This window comes from Perognathus longimembris, chromosome 5, assembly GCF_023159225.1.
Source record: "Perognathus longimembris pacificus isolate PPM17 chromosome 5, ASM2315922v1, whole genome shotgun sequence".
Lineage (NCBI taxonomy): Eukaryota > Metazoa > Chordata > Mammalia > Rodentia > Heteromyidae > Perognathus > Perognathus longimembris.
The window spans coordinates 48,345,884-48,359,521 of NC_063165.1; the positions used below are offsets into that span (position 1 = coordinate 48,345,884).

The window sequence follows — 13,638 nt, forward strand, 5'->3', positions numbered from 1 at the left end:
AACACTGTCAGGGGTCAGAAGGAGGGGAGTCCCACCTTGGGCTGTGCCAACTTACCGTTGAGCCACTTGGAGTTATACTGGGCAGTGCGGAGTGGTGGCCTACTGCCCAGGCTACGGTAGATGGCAGGGTCCCGACCTGAGAAGTCAATGACTGTGGCTGCGTAAAGCTCTCCCTGGGAGGAGATGACAGCTGTGGAGTTGTGTCTCGGGTCATAGGGACAGCGAGCCACACCATTGATCTTCTCGATGGTCCGGCTGAGGTTGCCCACCTGAGGATGATGGGAGAAGGGGATGCTTTTCCATGCTTTTCCACCTCAGAGTTGTTTCCTCTAAGCTTCTTCCCACCCCAGCACCATCCCTACTGCCCATGCATTAAGAGAGCCACCCTCATGGAAGGGGAAGTCCTATATCAATAGATGGACCCTCCAAGTTAAAGCTGATCAATAAAATACAGAAGGCCCCCAAACTCAAATTTCAGGTGAAGAATAGTGTTTTGTTTTTTTAAATAAGTGTGTCCCAAATATTTCATGAACACATTTATACTAAGATACCATTTACTGGCTGGACACTGGTGGCTCATGCCTGCATTCATACTCAGAAGGCTGAGATCTGAGGATCAGGGTGTGAAGCCAGCCTGGGCAGGAAACACTGTGACTCTTATCCCTAATTAACCAGCAAAAAGCCAGAAGTGGAAGTATAGTTTAGGTAGAGTGCTAACCTTGACCAAAAAAAGCCAAACAAGAGTGTGAGGCCCCTAGTTGAAGCTCTAGTAGCAGTGTGAGTGTGTGTGTGTGCATGAACACACACACAAACACACAAACACACAGATACTATTTATTGTTCACCGAAATTCAAAGCTAACTGGGCATCCTTTTTTTTTTTTTTTCAGTCACATATGTCAGTCCCACTCCAACAGGGAAGAGAGCTCCTCTTGTGTTCCTTCCAGCTTACCTGCTCTTTGGCCCACTCACCTGTCTGCTGGAGCACACTGGAGAAAAGGCATTGGTGCCACACATAAACACCTTCCGGCCTGCAACAATCAACACTCGCACATAGTTCTGACACTCTTCCTGAGGAAGAAGAAAAGAGAGAGACACACACAACTCTGCAGGTAAAGTGCTGAAGTCTTTCCCCTTCAGCACCATGCTATCCACACCAACAAATGCCTTACAACACCCCTTCACGGATCTGTGGTGGGGTGTCCCTGCCCTACTCTCACCTATACATGGAATCCCAGAGCATCGAGACCACACCTTTGGGGCAGGTGACCTTGGCCTCCTCTATCCCACAATCACAAGCCTAGTGAGAGCTGCAACAGGGCCCCCAGGACAGCAAGATTACATACCTCAGTCTTCCCTTTGCTCTGGCATGAGCGACGCGTGTCCTCATTGGAGGCCCACTCTGTGGCCTGTAGGAGAAACACAGACATCACATGGCTTGTTCCTGCCACTTCCCTCTAAGGCAGGATGTAGATGGCTTCTGGAGTGGACAGGATGTTGGGAAGGAGTAAGGGAAGACTGCAGGGTATGATTTCTGCTTACTACATCAGAGGACCAGGAAGGCTCGCCAGATGCCCTCACCCCAGAGATTTTTAACAAGAAGATGCTCTTTCAATCCAGTGCTTTGGCCTGTTTGCTTGGGGCCAGAGCCCTGGAGTACCCACCACTCCTGTAAACTGCATCATCCCACACTAATGTCCTAGAGAGCTGCAGGTGGCCAGATGTCCCTCAAATGAGCACATGGCTGGAAAGGGTTTCTCCGAAGGCTATAGTTTTGTTTTGTTTTTTTTGCCAGTCCTGGGCCTGAGCACTGTCCCTGGCTTCCTTTGGCTCAAGGATAGCACTCTGCCACTTGAGCCACAGTGCTACTCTGGCCATTTTCTATATATGTGGTGCTGGGGAATCGAACCCAGGGCTTCATGTATACTAGGCAAGCTCTCTTGTCACTAAGCCATATTCCCAGCCCCTGAAGGCTATATTTTTGACAACCATAGAAACAGGAGATTTAGGCCAAGTGCCAGTGGTTCAGGCCTATAATCCTAGCTATTTGGGAGTCTGAGACCCGGATGATTGTGGTTTGAGACCAGCCAGGACAAAGAAGTTCATAAGACCCCATCTCAACCCATCGTGGGGCACATTGATATGCATCTGTCATTCCAAGCTATGTGGGGAGGATGAGATTGTGAGAATTAGGAATCCAAGCTAGCCTAGGCCAAAAAGTCCTCCACAGATGGTTCTTGGGAGAGTGGGGAGCAAAGGCTGCATATTTTGTTCTTTCCTCTGTTGTCCCTGGGGCTGGTGGCTTCCCCTTTCCTCAGTAGCTTCCCCACCCCACACCATCTTGGCTTCCTTTATAGCATCTGACAGTCTGTCTTGGTGTAGAGTGTTTGGGGTGCAGCTTTTCTGTACTCAGGATATTCAGAGATGGCTATTTGCTAGTTTCCTGTCCCTGGTCTATCCTCTCCTCACCTTCTGAGTAGCTCTGAAAAGAGGCAATGTCTTATTCAGATAACACGGCGACAGTGCTGCCGTAGCTCATTCTATGTCTGGGTCACATGCACAACTGTGAGCCTTTAACCTGTTCTAGGAGACAAAGCCTGGAGCAAACAGCTCCCCCATCCTCACAGTCAAAAACCCACTTGTTTTGAATTCCTAACAAAGCTACTCCCAGCTGTGCAGATGCTGCCAGCACAGGGGTAGAGGGAAACTGACCCCTGCAGACTCTGGATCGAGGAACTGCAGGATAGCTTTCGTCAGATCTCCCCTGAGTGGAATGGGTTCATCCTGCCCTGCTAGCTGGGGGCTCAAGACCCTGCTTCTCCTCAGCCTTAGAGAAAGAAGGATGACCTAGGGCATCTGGCATGTTTCACCTGAATGGTGAATGACTCAGAACTACTCAGAAATGACTGAGCACCGCCACACTGATGAGAGGGAATCTATGAAGAATCCTCATAACCTTTGGGGGCAACCAAGAGCAATGACCCACATACTCTGCCATTTCTCAGGTGACTGCAAGACTGACTGTTCCAGGCCTTGGGATTCCCGAAGCACAGGGACACATGGAAGGGCAGCTGTTCCTTAAGGGATGGGAATCTCATGGGAGCGGCAGGTTGCACACTGAAAAAGTCACATTGAGCACAACAATAGGACAGGCATGGTACCAGGGACCAGAAACAACTCTTCTCTTTAATCCTTGAAACAGCCAATAAAACATACAGCCTTTTTCTCTGTTTAAAGATGAGGAATGGGCAGAACACTACTGGGTCACCCCTGTAAGCTTAACTACTTAGAAGGTTGAGATCTGAGGATCATGGTTCAAAGACAACCAGCAGGAAAGTCCATAAGACCCTTATCTGATTAATCACCAAGAAGCCAGTTGTGTGGCTCAAGTGTCAAAGTGCTAGCCTTGAGCTAAAAAGCTAAGGGACAGCGCCCAGACCCTGAGTTCAAGACTCAGGGCTGGCTCACACATGTGTGAGCGCACACACACACACACACACACTAACAGAAAATAAAGTTGATTGCAGGGCACAGGTGGCTCATACCTATAATCCAAGCTACTCAGAGAGCTGAGATCTAAGGATCTCAGTTCTAAGTTATCCCAAGCAAGCTATTTTAATTGGTTAGACTAGTCAATTGGTCATATTCAATTAACCACTAAAAAGCCAGATGTAGAGCTGTAGATCAAGAGGTAGAGTGCCAGTCAAGAGAAAAAAAAAAAGCTCAGGGACAGCTCCCAAACCTTGAGCTCAAGCCCCAGCACTGGCACTACATACATAAATGAATGAATAAATAAAGTTAAGGAATTTAAGCCCAGAGAGACTAAGCAATTTGCCCAAGGTTACATGGCTAGTAAGCAACAAACCTAGGAGGCAAACCTAGACCACTGACACAAGCACTGAGCAGCTCTTTCTGCAGCATCTTGCAGCCTGTCACAGTGAACAGATTCTCTGAACCACAATTAACACCATATGGCCCCCAAAGAGTATGGGTGTTTATAATGATAACAGCACAGAATGGGCTTTGGGGAGTCATTTTATTTGAAAAATTATTTTTATCATGGTAATGATGCAGAGTTTTAAAAAAATATGAAAAAAACAAAACCAAAAAACCTAGAAAACTCTTCTTTCCATAACCTAACCCCTTTTCTTAGGACAACTACTTCCACCTCTTTGAGCTGTTTTTCTGTTTCCTTTCAAACCAGTGTCTCAAAAGTAAGTACCCATCACAGACCTCATCTTCTGATGCCTTGTCAGAGAAGTAAAGATGTTTTCGATGTGCCTCGCTTCATTCAACAACTCTAAAGTACACATTTTTGTTTTTCCTATCCTCCCATCATAATACTCTCATATTTTAAACTAAAGTCAACATCAGTATCTACATGATTGTAAATATGCAAAAATTGTTCACTGTTACCAGCTCAAGATTTCACTGAACGTAAGTTACCATCAAGTTGTAATATGAGCCAAAGAAAGATGTTGTCAAATGCTTTCTTAAATTTTTTATGTAAAGTTATTGAAAGTGCTACTATTTGGACATATTTTTATGACATGTAAATCATATACATTAAAAAAGCAAGAAAAACTAAGTATCTTTAACCTTCTTTAAATTCAACATTCCTCTTTTCAGAAGCATTTTCCTATTCAGAGCTGTCAGTACCTGCTTTTGTTGTTGTCTTTGTGTTTGTTTTCTTGTTTGTTTATGATACCTTTTTTTTCAACTTCCCAAGTACCAGAAAGCAGGATTTTTTTTTCCTTTTCTTCCTTTTTTTTTTTTTTTTTTTTTTTTTTGGTGCCAGTCAAGGGTTTTGAACTCAGGACATGAACCCTGTCCCTGAGCTTCTTTTGCTCAAAACTAGTGTTCTACCACTTAAGCCACAGCTCTACTTGCAGCTTTTTTAGTAGTTTATTGGAGAAAAGAGTCACACTTTTCTGCCCAGGTTTGCTTCAAACAGCAATCCTCAGATCTCAGCCTCCTGAGTAACTAGGATTACAAGTCTGAGTTACTAGCACCTAGCAGGCAGGAATTCTTAAAGAATGATCTACTCTGGTCTCCAGGACTTTCTTCAAAGCCACTGATGCCATTTTTCAAGTTTGGATACAGGTATTTTCTTGATCTTACCTGAATATTCCCACAGAAGGTGTTCTGACAAACTAGAATTCTTTTTTTTATTAATTAAATTTTATTGACAAGGTGTTGTGCAAAGGGGGTACAGTTACGTAATAAGGCAGTGAGTACATTTCTTGTGATATCTATTACACCCCCATTTTTCTTTCCTTTCTCTCGTTCAGGTAGGCATATAAACAATATCCAGTGTACCAAAATCATATACAGTAACCATGTAGGGTACACCAAAGGAAATTCACCTAGAACATTAAACGTAACGACAACAGTAGAATCCTGACAAACTAGAATTCTTGTTCCTTCTTCATATGATGCTACAATGACTAAACAGGTCAAGGGGTTGCTATTGTCCATTCAGAGCAATATGATTAACCACCAACATCACACCTGCCTAAACCATCACAACTTCATCAGGGCCAAAGTTGGGCCAATCGTGACTGGGAGACATTTTCAATGATAAATTATTCAATTTCAGATTCATTAAAATGTGTAAATGAAGCTGGGTGGTGGTGGCTCGTGCCTGTAAATCCTAGCTACTCAGGAGGCTGAGATCTGAGGATCACTGTTCCAAGCCAGACCAGGCAGGAAAGTCTGTGAGACTTTTACCTCCAATAAACTACTCAGAAAAGGCTGGAAGTGTTGCTGTGGCTCAAGTGAAAGAGAGCTAGCCCTGAATACAAGGAGGCTCAGGGATAGTGCCCAGGTCCTGAGTTCAAGCCCCAGGACCCGCAAAAATGTGTACATGGTCATCTGAGGATCAACAAAATCCATATAATCTGATGAAATTTCTTTTCTTGGACAACTTTCTTTTTTTCTTGGTACTAAATAATTGTTTTGCTTTTTTTACCTTTATGTGTTTTGTGTGTACCCATCACAGATTCTTTCCAAATGTCATAAAAATCTTACAAATCTATTCAGTGTCATTTTCTAATTATACGCATGAATGATTCAAATTACCTATTAGTTTTCATTTTTGTCCTCATCCCCCAACCTCCATCTTTCTATGTTAGTAGACCAGATGCTCTTGGGGCTTTCTGTTGGCTATTAACTGGGACTTGCCTTCTCTTTTCCATCTTTCTTGATTTACTGGCTAATTTTAGTAGAATACATTTCTAGTATTTTCCTAAGAAAATGAACATGGTAAATCAGTGTGTGTGTGTGTGTGTGTGTGTGTGTGTGTGTGTGTGTGTGTGTGTGTACGAGTGCTAGTATTGGAGCTTAAACTCAGGGCCTGGCATTGTCCCTTAGCTTTTTTTTTGCTCAAGGCTGACACTCTACCACTTGAGCCACAGCTCCATTTCTGACTTCTTTTTTTTTTTTTTGCCAGTCCTGGGGCTTGGACTCAGGGCCTGAGCACTGTCCCTGGCTTCTTTTTGCTCAAGGCTAGCACTCTGCCACTTGAGCCACAGCGCCACTTCTGGCCGTTTTCTGTATATGTGGTGCCATATCCCCAGCCCATATTTCTGACTTCTTGATGGTTAACTGGGTATAAGAGTCTGAAAGAATTTACTATCTTGGATGGCTCTGAACCCCAGTCTTGAGATCTCAACCTCCTGCCGTAGCTAGGATTACAGGTGTGAGCTACTGGCTCCCAGATGGATCAATATTTGGTTACATGGCTGATTCTCTTTTTGCATTTGATTTTTTGTTTTGTTTTGTGTTTTGCCAGTCCTGGGGCTTGAACTCAGGGCCTGAGCACTGTCCCTGGCTTCATTTTTTTGCTCAAGGCTAGCACTCTACCACTTGAGCCACAGCACCACTTCCGGCTTTTTCTATATATGTGGGGCTGAGGAATCAAACCCAGGGCTTCATGTATATGAAGCGAGCACTTTACCACTAGGCCATATTCCCAGCCCTCCATTTGATTGTTTTGGTATAGAATTGTAGGTTGAAAATAATCTTTACTTGGAATTTTTAAATTTTTAATATTTTATTCAGGGAGTAATATCCAACATACATTATTTCAGTATGTTTCACAGAAAAAATATTGAGATATGTGATATTCTATAGACCTATAATTTTATCTTCTTTTGGGATTACAATTCTGTACCCCATTTTGCCATTGCAGCACATTTCCATATGTTCTATTCACGTTTTCTTTTTTCCAAACATTCAGCACTAAGAATCTTTTTTTTTTTTTGCTTTCTACAGTTTTTGTTATTTTTTTCATCTCAATATTCCTATTGTAGCATTTTAGCATTCAAACAAGAAAATTTACTATTGCTAGTATGGAGTTCAGCACATTTTGAAAAGTGCGATAGATTTTACCATGACTAAACAAACACATAACATGAAAAGAATGTAATGTATATAATATAGCAGTATAAAGTTTTATATAAAATTAAGATAATGTGCCACAAAATTAAGACATTGCTATATTATTAAATTATGCCACAAAATAATTACATATCATTTCTATCAAACAGTAATATAAAAATAAGTCATGCTCCCCACCCCCCCTTTAAAGAATGAATTCTGGGGCTGGGAATGTGGCCTAGTGGCAAGAATGCTTGCCCTGGGTTCGATTCCTCAGCACCACATATATAGAAAAGACCAGAAGTGGTGCTGTGACTCAAGTAGCAGAGTGTTAACCTTGAGCAAAAAGAAGCCAGGGGCAGTGCTCAGGCCCTGAGTCTAAGCTTCAGGACTGGGAAGGAAGGAAAAGGACAGGAGGGAGGGAGGGAGTCTGGGTGGCTGCCAGCATTGTGTCCTGGCACTCATAGGCCTTCACCTGCAAGGTACAACAGCAGCTCCTGTAGCTCCTTCCCCCTCTTCTCCCAGGACAGACGGCTGACGGGGTCATCTTTCTCCTGATACACTTTATCCAGGACTTCCATCTATTCCTTATAGAAAACCATGTTCAATGGCAGTCTCTTAAATGACAGCTGGTTGCATCAATGTTGGAGGTCACCCACTTGACGCTGGCAGTCCACATTGTCCAGGTTGTTGGTGAAGCAGGTTTTCAGCCTCTTCTTGGGCATCTATGTGTCCTGCTTCCTCTTCCCAAACAGGCCATAGATTCAGCTCTTAGAGAAGAGGGCGTGGTGCTCCAGCTTTCTCTGGCACTGGGCTGCCAGGTTCCTCAGGCACCCATGGTGGGCCTGCTACTTCTGCAGTTGCTGGCAGAGCTTCACCTTCTTTGATTCAGCAGTGGATAGTGCTTCTAGGTAAAATTCCCATATGGTGTGTGGGCTGTTTATGTCCTCTGGGACAGTCACATCAGGGGGATTTGCCTCCTCACCTTTCTGTTTTTCTTTGCTCATGCCTTCACTTTTCCTAAGGAAGGCCAGGAAGCTCAGCTGGGCCTGTAGCTGGTTGTTCTCAAGTCTTGTTGCCTCCAGGCACTTCAGAGTGTCCTGGAACTTTTCACTTTCCATCTGGGGCCCCAATTGCTCTGCACCTGCTCCTGCTCCAGCTGCTCCAGCTGCTCGGTCTGCCTCAGCAGGTGCTGCTGCAAAGCCTCCTTCTCTGAGATCAGCTGCTGACTGGAGGCCATGTACTGTTCACAGGTGGCTCTGAGTTCATGCAGCTGGGCCAGGTACTGATCATGCAGCTCCTTCAGATTCTGAGCTGTTCGACTCTTTAACTCAGCCACCTCTTTTCTTTCTCCTAAATTCCGCTCTAGCCCATCCAGCTTCTCTTACAGATTTGTCTCCACCTGCTGCTGTGAGTGCAGGATGCTGGCGAGCTCCTCCTGCTCACCACTTAGCCTGTGGCAGGCATCCTGCAGTGGGGCCAGCTGATCTTTCAGCTCTTGGTTGTGCAAGAGTGTGCATCTCATGGTCTCATGTTCCCTTTCCATTGTCTCAAGGATCTTGTGCCGATCCTCGGCATGCTGATCCCATTCCTCATCCTTCTTCTCCAGCATCCACAGCTGTTGCTGCTGCTGCTGCTGCTGCAGGTTCTGGAAACCAAGGCTCTAGTTTTCCTCTTCCTGGCTGTGAAGTTGCTCCTCCTGGTTCTTGGGCTCCTTCTGCAACTGGAAGACTGGGCCTGCAGCTGCTGCTCAGCCTGAGATGGCCCTGCAAGGGGCTGCGGAGGCGCCAGCTCCGCCAGCTGCTTTCTCTATCCCACCAGCTCGCTTTCTAGGTCCAACACCTCACTGCCTCACTCCTTGCTCTTTCCCCTCTCTCAGTTGGCTCATCTGCTCCACGAGATCCTGGACCTTCTCTTGCCACCTGGAGCTCTCCACCCTCAGGTCTTTGGCAAAGTTGTCTCTCACCAACTCTTTCATGTTGTCCAGATGTCTTTCCAACTCTGCCTGTTCCACTAGTACTTATTGAAACTTGTGAATTTCCATCTTCATGTCGGTCTTCTGTGTCAGGAGCACTTCCAGCCTCTCCTGCAGCTCAGGGTTCTCTTCCTCTGGCTCATCATAGCTTCTGGCCTTTTCCTGAAGCTGCAGCTTCACATTATTCAGGGCTTTCATGAGTTCTAGGCTGTTTTTGTTGGTCTCATTCTGCGTGGTGGAGACCACAGACAGTGTCATCTCTAGCTCTGCTACCTGCTGCTGTGAAGCCTGCAAGCGGCTTTTAAGACCTTGGTGCTCCAGTTCTCTTTCATCAGTCACCTGCTGCTTGTGGGCCAGGGAAGATTGTAAATCAAAATTTTCTGAAACTGACATCTGTATTGATAGCTTGTGGGGTGCCAGCTCTGTTTTCAGTGCTTCCTGCACACAGGCCATCTTCTCATTCTTTCTCCTGTTGATCCTGCAGGTCTTTCTTTTCCTGCTTCACTTGTTTGATCTCACTCATAGCTGCTGGTTTTGTATTCTGCTGGAGCTCAGGGCAAGCGCCAGGTACTGGTAGCGCTTTTCCGGGCCCTCAGTGTTATGGGGACCTGTGACACTCTTGACTCTTACAGCTCTGGCAGCGCCCAATGGAGGAAGAGGCTTAGGTTCTGCGTGGTCTTTGGTTGCACTCTCAGTTGAATTACAGTCCCCAGCAGTGTTTGTCTTGGGGTTACCTGCCTTTTTAATGTTCTTTTTCTTGGTGGTACTCCAGGACAATCCCACTGTTGGTATTCTTGCAGTAGTTTCTTTCCTGCAGCTAACTTTTTTGTCTTGTTTGCTCTAACAGCCCAGCACTGTGACAGGGAAGGTGGGGGAGCCACATTCCCAGGCTGGAACTACATCTATTCTCACAGTCACCACCAGCTATGAATATTTCTTACTATAGCTCCTAAATCACCTCGATTCCCTTTGTCACTGTGTATCACCTCTACTTCTTTCAACTGCTGTTAGTGGCGTATACCAATAGAGGAGAATACCAGTGCTACTAGGCAGCATGGAATGTGGGCATGTCCTCAATTCTTGTATCCCATTAGAATAAAATATGAAAAACTAGGAGGCGTGACCAGAATCTTGTGATCCAGCCAGAATGGGTGAAGGTTCAATGATGGCTGCACCTGCAGCCCCTTCCCTATCCAGCCCCACCCACGTATGGGACCAACTCTACCTGGGTGCCTGTACAACTTTCCTGGAGATTGTTCATGACCATGACCTCCATCACACACAGTTATGTCATAGAGTGATACTGAGGGGTTACCCTCAGGCCACTGCTGTAGAACCTCTTGTGCTGCCCTTTCATGACCAGGTTTGGGGGTATCAGATCCCAGAATTCAGGTGGTGAATAAAGAAGGGAAAACAGAGACAGTGCATCATGGCCCAGTCCCTTTCCTCATTTCACAACCTGGCCCCAAATATTTGTGCCTGAGAAATTCCTCCATCAGAGGTAATTGGATTGGACTAGCTCATCTTTCCCTGTGAGTTCATGTCCTATGTTGCCTGATAATTGCCTCTCTGGAGTTCAGCCCATCCTTGCTCTAATCCTTTGCTGCATATGGGAAAGCACTTTCTTGTAGCTCTCAATATGGTTCTCAACATGGCCACCTGGAAAACAAGGAGGTAGCTGGATAATTCCCTTCACAGAAGGCATCCAAACACTAACTGATTAATCTTTAAATTCTATTTTGGTCTCTCACACTGAGATTTCTAAATGCTTCACTGGTGTCTATGGCTAGTACCTGTATTTCTATCTATTTGGGAGGTTGAGATCAGTAGGATCATAGTTCAAAGCCAGGTCTTGTCACCCAATGTTTGCACTTCTCCCAGGTGCTGGAGGTTGAGATGAGGATTTCACTTCTTGTCTATGCCTGAGCCACCTAGGGCAGAACAATCTACAAGACTCCATTCTTTTTTTTTTTCTTTGTTTATTAATTGAACATAAATTTTTTTTACAAGGTGTTGTGCAAAAAGGGTACAGTTACATAGTAGGGCAGTGTGTACATTTCTTGTGATATCTTACGTCCTGTTTTTCTATCCCTTGTCTAGGTCAGGTAGACATATATACAATATACAATGTATCAAGAACATATACAATATTCACAGACTTGGTCTCTACTGTCTCTCCGTCTCCCTTTGTTAACAGTCATATATCAGGGAGATCATGCCCCTTTGTTTTCTGTGTTCTAGGCTTGTCTCATTCAACATTATTTGTTCGAGTTCTGACCATTTCCCTGCGAATAACAATATTTCACCATTCCTAATCGCTATGTAGTATTCCATTGTGTATAAGTACCATATTTTTTGGATCCATTCGTCTGTGGAGGGGCATCTAGGTTGTTTCCATATTTTGGCTATTGTGAATTGTGCCGCGATAAACATGGAAGTACAAATGTCTTTTTGATATCTTGGGTTTTGCTGTTTAGGATAGATGCCTAGGAGTGGTATGGCTGGGTCATAGGGTAGGTCTATATTGAGCTTTTTGAGAAACCTCCATACTGTTCTCCAAAGTGGTTGTACTAATTTGCACTCCCACCAACAATGGAGAAGGGTTCCTCTTTCCCCACAGCCCCTCCAGCATTTGTTGTTTCCTGAGTTCAGAGTATAGGCCATTCTAACTGGGGTGAGGTGGTATCTCAGGGTTGTTTTTATGTGCATTTCCTTTACTAGCAGGGATGTTGAGCATTTCCTCATGTGTTTCTTTGCCATTTTTATATCTTCTCTACAAGACTCCATTCTAATAGAAGAACCTTGATATGGTGAGCCATACTTGTAATCTCAGCTATCTCCTGATATTCTTCCAGGAGTCCTCAGCCTCCAGCAGCAATGGTCAACCTCTTCTGACTATGATCAAGATCTTTAGGAAAGTCAATCACAAACTTATCCCAGCTTCATCTAAACAGAGGAATGTGATCCTGTAGTTGGTGACTCTTTCTCTACCAAAGATAAAATTACTTTCATTTCCAAATGCTAGATTGCAGGATGGCCTTGGTGGCTTCCCAATACTTCCTACTACTTCTAGAAACTGGAAGTTGCATGTAAGATGGTCAGTACAAAAACAGAATCACTGTCCAGATCTGCAACTTGAGTGTCTACTTCATGGTTATGTCTTCTATGCAATCTGAAAGGACAGAGAGCAGCAAGACTTGACCAGAGGACACAGTACAAGGTGGCAATGCTGAGACTTTGCCGGTCTCTGGTCTCATAGGGGCATTTAGATTCCTCAGCCAGAGTTGATCCACATGCTGGGGCATGGGCAGGAGTCAGAAGGCCACTTCTGGTCTTCCTTCAGAGTAGACCTTCCCTAGTACCTTGTGTCCAACGTGGTGGCTGAGGTCCCTGCTGCTCAGGCCACAGACCACCTTCTCACCTTGTCCGTATTGCTCATCATTGAGAGCAGCAGTGTTGGCAGTAATGGTGGTCACAGTGGTAGATGCCAGACCTGGGGCTTGAACTCAGGGCCTGGGTACTGTCCCTGAGCTTTTTTGCTCAAGGCTAGTGCTCTACCACTTGACCCACAGCTCCACTTTCAGCTTTTTTGGTGCCTCATTGGAGATAAGGGCCTCAGACTTTCCTGCTGGGATTGGCTTTGGATCTTCTTCCTTAAATCTCAGCCTCCTGAATAGCTAGGATGATAGACATGAGCTACTGATGCCTTGTCTTTACTTAGAATTTTGATAGTATTTATTCTTTTGTAGTTTTTTAGGCTCTGAAATTTCTCTGAAGAATTCAGATATGATGCATACTCTCTATCTTTTGTAGTAGCATTTTTAATTCTGGAAGTTTTTTTAGGATCTTCTATTTATGAACAGTGGCCTGAATTTCACACTGGTATTTATTGTCTTTTGAGAAATAAATCAACCTTTTCTATTTGAAGACTCATTTTGGCAAATTTTTTATGCTATTTCATCCTTAATTTCTTCTTTACCTTTTGCCCTTCTCTCTCTCTGTTACTGTTTTTGTGTGTATGTGAGTGTGTATGTAACTTTTACAAATCCAATCCACTGTTGGCTCTTGTGCATTGATTTTCTAGTTTTCTTTTAGTTCTCTCTTACTTTTCTTATTTCTGTTGTTTTAATTTCTGGTACATATTTTCCTCAACTTAATCTTTTAATCCTATAATTCAATTCTTATTTTCCCAATTGCATTTTCAATGTTCACATTTTAAATTCACTGGGTATAGACAAAATACCTTCATATTTCAGGAGCTACTAATTTTTGTAGTTAAATTTT

The 13,638-nt window shown here is 44.3% G+C and overlaps 2 protein-coding genes across 2 annotated transcripts in view; both read right to left on the reverse strand.

Moving 5' to 3' along the window:
• Positions 1 to 13,638, reverse strand: part of Kpna1 (karyopherin subunit alpha 1) — a 596,817-nt gene that overhangs the window by 382,374 nt on the left and 200,805 nt on the right. The gene's annotated exons all lie outside the window — the stretch shown is intronic.
• The window catches only part of Sema5b (semaphorin 5B), a 129,069-nt gene that overhangs the window by 17,837 nt on the left and 97,594 nt on the right, over positions 1 to 13,638 (reverse strand). The window contains exons 5-7 of the mRNA XM_048346766.1: positions 1,346 to 1,408; positions 972 to 1,070; positions 56 to 269 (exon numbers count right to left, since the gene is read on the reverse strand). Coding sequence (XP_048202723.1) covers positions 56 to 269; positions 972 to 1,070; positions 1,346 to 1,408 — 376 coding nt within the window. The remainder of the gene's footprint in view (positions 1 to 55; positions 270 to 971; positions 1,071 to 1,345; positions 1,409 to 13,638) is intronic.